Raw genomic sequence first — 8,443 nt, forward strand, 5'->3', positions numbered from 1 at the left:
AGGATGTAATACTAGAACCATAAAAGCCTTCATCAAGAAAAGGTCCATCAGTATGCTTCAAATAAGAGCCCCAATGGGAATTGAACAGTAAGCACTCGTTTGGAGGCCTATATCCAACATGGGTCTTCAACCATTTTTGAGAAATTTCTTCCCAGAATTTGTCCGGAAATGAATAATCCCAATCTTGTAGTAAAATGCGGATGCATTCCAGCAGCTTAAGAACATTATCAGGAGTTATGCAGGAGTGATCTTGAGGAAAATAAAGACCAGCAGCTACCATCTTCACACCATCTTTGATATCAACAACAACCCCCATCACCTTCAGCTCTTCCATGTATTCATGAATGTCCTTGCCATAATAGTTGTCACTATCATCTATGAAAGGGAGAACAGTAATTGGAGAAATAGATTGCCAATCTGGCCCAAACAGAATGCAACTACTTGGAGATCTATAAACACCAAGCCGTGTCCTCAACCACTTCTCCTCACGGATACATTTCCAAAGATCAGAAGGAAACTTAAATGGAGTGTCCTTTAGCTGTCTATAACATGACAGGAAAGACATAACAGTTTCTTTTGTTGTTTCTTTTGTTATGGAAGACGCGTGCTGCCTGAAACAGTAAGTAAATACCTTGACCGCATCCTCAAAATCCACCTTCACCCCTGTTTTCTTCAACTCGTTTCTGTAAGACGAGATGTTGCTTCCATAAAAACCTTCATCAATCAATGGGAAACCTCTGAAAACCTGTAGGATGCAACCCCATTGTGAGTCAAACAAGAAACATTCTCCTGGAGAATTGTAACCCATGTTTGTCTTGAAGCATTTCACACCTTTCAATGCCTCGATGAGCTTGTTGGCTGATCTCGAATGACGTATACATTCAAGGATCAAATGAACAGCCTCAGCTGTAAGCAAAGTCAAGCGTGAAGATGGCCTCAAATTGTCTACAACGAGATGGTAACTTTTACAAAATCCAATTAACACACCAAGCGACCTTAACTCCTCTTTAAAAGAAAGGATTTCCTCCCCATAATAATGTTTATCAATGAAGGGAATGTCACTAATTTGAGATGCAACTCTCCATTCATCATCAGACAAAGCAGATTCAACTGGACATCCATCCCCACGGGATGTCCTTAGCCATTTTTTTTCATTGATACTGTTGATGAATTTGTCCAGAGGAAGCGAATTTTCCTTCAAGAATCTGATGAAATTAAGGATAGAAAACACAACGCCTCTAGTTAAAGTAGAGGAACCTGTAAGAGACATAAGATGCTTCCCAATAAATTCACATGCTTCTCCATACTGAAACATGACTCCAATTGTCTTCAGCTCTTCCTCATCCTCATTTATTCTATCTCCATAAAAACTTTGATCAATCAATGGAATATCAACAAGAATTGATCCATTCTGCAAAATGTTTCCCAACGAAGAGGAAAACATGAATGACTGATATGGTGCCCGGTAGCCAGAACAGCCATTGGTAGTAATTTTAAGCCAACTACCTTCCTTTATGCATTTCAAGAAGTTCTCTGGAATCCAAGCATGTCTCTGTTTGAGGTTTCGAATCCAATCCAACAGCAAGAATGCATTTTCATTCGTAAGTGGTGCAGAAACAGCAGGAATTGCAGCATTGGGAGGAGATATATAGGGGATATCAGAAGCTGCAACATAAGTTATTAGGAAATTTAAAAGCTGTTCACCAGAAGTAAATTCACCTGCAAAACGACCTGGATGCAAGTAGTCTTCTCCTAACTCGACATAGCCTTCACCTCTCCATGGATTTGAACCAACCAATCCCACCCATTTGCTTCCATTAGCTGGGACAAGGACCCCTTTTCTTTGAGTGGTTAGATTGCCATAGTTATCTGCGATCGGCATAGAAAGACACAAATTTGCCACCTCCGATTTTGAAAGATGATTCTGAGAGAGAGCGTGATATAAGAAGTGAACAAATGCAACAGCAAGCTTCCGATCGTTTTTGAGATAATAATTTAGGCGAACTGCATAGTCATATACTTTAAGAACATTAATCCTCACGTGAGCTTCAAGCCATTCCCACACCCTCTTAGAGGAGAAGATAGCTTCTTGCGTACTTTTTGGCATAAAAAAATGACCACCCACACATCTGAATTCCCTGTTCCAATCAATCAGCCACGATGCCATATGATTCTGTGGTGATAACACCACCCGCATCCAGTTCCCAGGTGTGCATTCATTTATGCTACACAAAGACACGTCCCCATAGAGACCCACATATTTTATTAGTGGTATGTTCCTGATGTTGGTGTTATGAAATATGGAGTTCCAATTATCAGCAACAAATAGTAAAATATCAATATACGTCTCGTCTGACACTCCTGCAACAAGATTAGAACTCCCGATGCACTTCACATACCAGATGTTGTTGACAGGTTCCACTCCTAAGAAACTCAATATGTGATCATACTCCTTTCTATCAAATGCAGAACTCAAAATATAATTTCCATGGGATGAAAGATCAAGCAAGCTCACCCCTTCATTCTTTGCCTTATCCAATATGTTCCAGAAAGCAGGCATAAGCCTACAAACTTCACGAGGTTTATGAAAAAATTTCTGCTTTGTGTAGGACTCGCTTGGAACAATATTTTCTTCGACAAGCTTTGCTTTGATTGACTCCCTCACGATATTCAACTCTTTATAAGAAGAACTGTTGATAGGAATGAACTTAAACATGGGAGCCAAACTAGATACTGGAGCATTTTCTGCTGTTCTGATTAGCGAGACCAAAGCATTGATAAAAGCATAGGGCACACAATCAAGAATCCCTTTGTTCCACTTGTTGTCCAAGAGGATTGTTTCCCTTGATGATGCAAGAAGAAAATCTGCCTGGATTATGAAGGGAAAGTTAGTGAACATCTCTGTTGGAAGAAATGCATAGACGCCAGGTGAGCTCATCCCTCTGTTGAGACGCTCTTGAAAGGGAAAAGCCAACGTGATCACCAACTCTTCTACTTCCATTCTCCTTTCCACTTTGTTTTCTTGCCTAACAGGAAACTTCTGCTTCCACATGTAGTAACTGCATTCTTTGTCGGAACCTTCATTCTCCTTTTCATTGGTTGAGAGATGGAGTGTGTAGGACTCAGCATCAATGCTCTTCTTCGTAACAAAGTCAGTCTCACTCGTGATAGCTATTGCACTGATGGTATTGAGTTGAGCATAGTTATTATGTTCCTTGACTGAAAACCGCTTTATCTTCGAGAGGAACAACAGAACTTCAGGATGAATGCTAGAGAGCTCCTCCTTCACGGCTTTGATCTTATCCGGCTTCAGAGGTAAGACTATTGTTGTCGTTGGAAGAGTATTTCCAGAACCATATATTTGCCATATGTCGGAAAGAGTTGGGTTCTCCTCCACCCATTCTGGAACAATGTACCCAAGATTGCAATATGGGCAAGGCTCTTCGTTGAACCGAATCTGATATCCATTGCTGAATATATACGGCCGAGCAGTAACCAGAAAGACACTCTTGAATCCAATACCTGAATATGTTGACCAGAAATAAGCTAGTTAGAGCAACAAAAATATTCTTAGTCATAAAAATAAAATAAAAAGATAATTTCCCCTGCAAATATTTGGACAGTATAACACTTTTATTCAATGTTTTCTTGCTCTGACTTCTTTCCAAAAAAAAAAAATCAAGTATCATCGTCACCTACCTTTCTCTCCAATATAACCGCGTTTCCTGTTGCCTTTCTTGGTGGAGCGACCAACACTGCAAATGGATTCTATATTTTTGGAAGAGAAACCTATTTCATTGTTGAAAATAAGCAATGTCGCTGGAGCTCCCGTGGCCGTAATGTCCTGATAAGTTATGATGAACTCAAGCGATGGATCCACACCTTCCAAGTAGTTATTGTCTTCCGCATTCTGGAAAAAGAAAAAAATCCCACCATTTCTAAAGTCTAATTTAACAAAAATCATGGCTTAAAATGCTCAGCTAAAAAATAAATAAATAAATAAAAAACTTGGCTAACATTGAATCATCATGATCATACTGGTAGCAGCCATTGCAATCTTCAACCACATTTTCTACGTAGCATAATACATTTAAATAATTTTTTTTTTAAACAAAAGATATCATTGGGCTTTTGCATATATAAGTTGGTGGGGGCAGTGTAAGATTGCAAAAAGTGGGAGGGTTGCTGTAGAAACCGACGCTGCTTCGTTGTGGAAAGCCAAGTGGCGGATTTTGCCGGTGCTCAGGCTTATAAATGGACTCATTTTAATTTTAATTAATTAATTTTGTGTTGAATTTATGTATATATATAAAAGTTCTAAATATTATTGATGTCCAGGCATCAACCCTAATTCAAATTATTTAGTATAACCATTAAGACCCTTCAATATTAACACATTAATTTTTTTTTTTTTTGAATGACACATTAATATTTTGCGTTGGGTTGATGGAAGATTTGCAAATAGCAGCAAAAATTACCTCCTCTAATTGAACCTATTTACTATAATTTACTTCGGCCCCAGCATTTAGCTAGGAGGAATTGGGAGGATCGAACATAAGGTAATAATTGAGTCGAGCCAAGTCAAACTCTGAGTATTGAATAGTCAAGTTTAATATATTTAAGGATGGGCCAATCTCAAACCTTTTACTAAACTAAATAATATGATCAAACTTAATTCATTTAAAAAAAAAAAAATCAAGTTATTCCTGAGTTGCTCAAAATACATATTAATCATTAATTACATAATTATTTTTAAGATTTTATTATTGGTTGAGTTATAACCTTGATGACCCGTTTTGTCCAAGAATTTTAAGCACATAAAAAAGAAATATCAATATGAAAATTTTATTAAAAAAAAAAATTAGAAGTACTACCTATTTCAAATTTTTTTCCCAAAAGTTAGTTCCAATTTTTGGAACAAAAACTTGGGATGTTTAGCATTTCTCTAAAAAAAAAAAAAAATGTAATTGAAGTAATTTGATAGATTATAAAAGAAGAAGAATTAATGCAGATACTTCCCACAAACTACCATATAATTGACAATGTTTTTCCCAAACTTTCAATTTGGACAATGTCTTTCTCAAACTTCCAAAAAATGTCATTGCATTTGCTCCCACCCAATGAAGAAAATACCCTTTCATAAAATAGAAGAAAAAAAAATTCAAAAAAAATTGAACTTAAAAAAAAAAAATGCAGGGTGTAGAAACTTAAGGTCCATTTTGGATTGAGATTTCAAAAAGAGTGATTTAAAAATAGAGATTTTAAAATATGCGATTTGAAAACGTAAATTTTATAAACATAATTAAGCATTTAGCAAAATCACGATTTGGCCTTTAAAATCGTAGTTTAGTCTCTCCCGGCAATTTGAAAATGCAAATTTTATTATCAAATCGCAATTCCAAACAATAAATTTTATGCGATTTGGTAAAAAATCGTATCTTTAAAAAAATGCTTTTTTTTTTTTAAGAAAAATATTAATTTTTTTCCTGAATTTATTGGAGTATTTTTATCTTTCTTACTAATGCTGACCTCAGGACACTGCAATTGAAAGTTTGAGAAAATTTTTTCCTTGAATATGCTTGAATCTTTGGACAGATGAAAATGAACGACGCTAATATAACATTTCCCAAAATCTAAAAACTAACAAAAATATGAAAAACAAGAAAACAAAAGCAACAAGACATCGTAATCCCATGGAGTCCTCCCCCATTTCCACAGCATCAAACAAAGGTCACTAGCTAAAATTTCACCATATGGATCGCCATTAAAGAAGCATGCATGTGAGAGAATGAGTTAGGAAGTAACCTGAATGAGTTCCATGAGGAAATGGACATCCTTGGCATAAAGTTCAGCAGAGAGATTCTTGACGGCCTGATGAAGATCCTCCGTCAGTGGGTTCTCTTCCCCTCCAATCGAAAACTTTTTCTTACGTATAGCTTCTATGTGTTCTCTCGCTGCCGTCTCCATATCCGTACGTTACAGAAAACCAAAGCGCACACACAAAAGCCAGATCTTAGCTTAGCAAGAGAGTGAAAGAAGACTGAGAGTGAAAGAGACACAGTTGTTTCATAATATTATAGGCTGAGAAAACTTAACGAAGGGGTTTCTCAATGAAGTCAAATAAAGGTTATGGGATTAAAGAGAGAAAAGGAAAAGGCTCTGTACGGAAAGTCAGAAAGTGGAGTTTGCAGCTTTGGAGGCAGGAACTAGGAAGTTTAACTAGGAGGGAAGAAAGCTGTTTAGTAATAATTTTTAAAAAAAAATTATTATTATTATTATTATTATTATTATTTTTTTTTTTTTGAGAAGTACATTTGGCAAATCTCTCTCTCCTCTCCTTAACCTTATTTTCACTTTTCAACCCAAAAAAAAAAAAACATATTTTCAAAAATAGTATCAAATAACCTTTTTTTGCTCACAAAAAATTTTAATCTTATTTCATCCTTATATCACATAGATATTTCTTATTACTATATTTTTTAAAAAAAAAAAATTACAAAACACCCAAGAATAAGAAGAGAGTGATTTGCCAACATCACACATTTGGGATTATACACAAAAAGACATGTGAAGGTCCGAAGGAATCGGAGATAAAGAAAGGAAAAGGGTGTTAGGGGGGTACGGAAAGTTGCAAAGTATCAAAGTGAAGCATTGCATAAGGTATCTGATTCGGCTACCTTTTCATATTCCTTGGAAAGTGGAATTCTAGTGGAAGACCCAAGCCACTCTCGCGTTGCCTTGTTGTCGAAGGCTCTAAAGGATTTGTTTTTTTCTTCAAAGCAAGTGCAGAGGGGAAGAAGAAAGACTACACCAAGTAAAAGAAAATTGACATCCCCTAAAATTTTTTTTTATAAAATGCTAGCTTTTACATTTATTTGAGCAGTTAAATATAATAAATGGTTCAAATTAAAAAATAAATAAATAAATAAATTTGAGAAATTCAAATCCCATAAAGGATGACTAAACATTCCAACAAAGACCCTTAGTATAACCATTAATACGTCCCCAAGAGGTAGCTCAATCGGCTAGGACCACACTTAATAAAGTGGAGGTCACTAGTTCGAATCCCCCTCCCCCCTCTTGTGCGGACATGTCAATAAAAAAAAAAATCATTAATACAGGGTAGAAAAACCTAAATTTTATTAGCCTATTGGATTCTTATTGGCTCGTGTGGTTTGAAGCAGTCAGTAGTGGCTGGGCCGGGCCAGGCCAGAGCTGAGTTTATACAAATATCTTGGGCTTTGCATGATTCGACCCATGCGTGCGTCGCCTTTTCAGTTTCCTAAGGAAAGTGGAATTCAAGTGGAAGAGGCTGAGTGCTAACCCTGATCTGGCTCTGTTGTTTAGAGCTTCCTTTGGAACCTTCGTTCCTTTCTCCTAGTTTCCTGTTTTCCCTTGTTCTTCTTCTAGGTCGGTCCTTTCCTTGTCCCCTGTTTGTGCTCATGGATCTAGATACTCTCATCTCTCAAACTACGGCCTTGTCGTGGGATGATCCTATTAGTCATCTAGAGTCCATCATCTCTGTTGCTCCTTCGGAGGAATCTTTTGCTCTTGTTGGCAAGATAATTGCTCAAAAACCTCCTATTCCTATACAAGTTAAAGCTTCTCTTATCAAAGCTTGGGAGTTTGCTGTTCCCTTTTCTTTCCAAACCACAAATGACCCCTTCAAATTTATCTTTTCATTCTCCCAAAAATACCATGTGTCAAAAATTCTGAAACTTGCTACCTGGAATGTGAAAAGTTCTCTTTTAGTTTTGAAGGAATGGTCTCCGGATCTTTCTTTGAATGAGATAAACTTTAGCATGTCTACTTTCTGGGTTCAGATTCATGAGCTTGCTCTGAAGAACATGACCAGAACCAATGCCGTAGCTATTGGTTTGGGTCTTGGAAAGCTTTTGGAGGTAGAAAATTTTGGTGAAACAGGGATGATCTGTCGTAGTTATCTCCTGATTTTGGTGGAGATTGATGTGAGAAAACCTCTGAAGCCAGGTTTTTTGCATGATCGAGAGGGTGGAAATTCCCTTTGGTGCCAGTTGAAGTATGAACGCTTGGGTGATTATTGTGTTCAATGTGGTTTGATAGGGCATAAGAAGCAAGTCTGCAGAGCTGTGATGGATCCAGATTTGGTAGAACGTTACAAAGTGCCTTTGTTTGCCTCATCCTTCTCTAGATTCAGCTCCTTTGCGCCTCCGCAAGTAGTTGAAGAGATTGGGGAAAAGGCCTCTCCTCTGGTTCCCGAGTTAGAGAATCCTGAGTCAGCACACTCCCAGGTATCTCGCTCCAACTCACAATCTGGTTTATATCTTTCCCATGCTTGTACATCACTTGTAAAACACGATGTTTTAGTCGCTCACACTGCCCAATGTTCTAATCTCCACCAACCTTGGTCATCTAACGATGCCCAAGCCTCCACGTCAGCTACTATAGAGAAAGTTTGCCCCAT

At 37.3% G+C, this 8,443-nt stretch overlaps 1 protein-coding gene across 1 annotated transcript in view; it reads right to left on the minus strand.

Moving 5' to 3' along the window:
* LOC132174000 (uncharacterized) overlaps nucleotides 1-6,000 on the minus strand; it is a 7,507-nt gene extending 1,507 nt beyond the window's left edge. Inside the window, exons 1-3 of the mRNA XM_059585718.1 lie at nucleotides 5,806-6,000; nucleotides 3,700-3,910; nucleotides 108-3,522 (exon numbers count right to left, since the gene is read on the minus strand). Coding sequence (XP_059441701.1) covers nucleotides 108-3,522; nucleotides 3,700-3,910; nucleotides 5,806-5,967 — 3,788 coding nt within the window. The 5' untranslated portion in view covers nucleotides 5,968-6,000. The remainder of the gene's footprint in view (nucleotides 1-107; nucleotides 3,523-3,699; nucleotides 3,911-5,805) is intronic.
* Nucleotides 6,001-8,443: the final 2,443 nt, after the last annotated feature.

The sequence above is a fragment of the Corylus avellana genome, chromosome ca3 (assembly GCF_901000735.1).
Source record: "Corylus avellana chromosome ca3, CavTom2PMs-1.0".
NCBI lineage: Eukaryota > Viridiplantae > Streptophyta > Magnoliopsida > Fagales > Betulaceae > Corylus > Corylus avellana.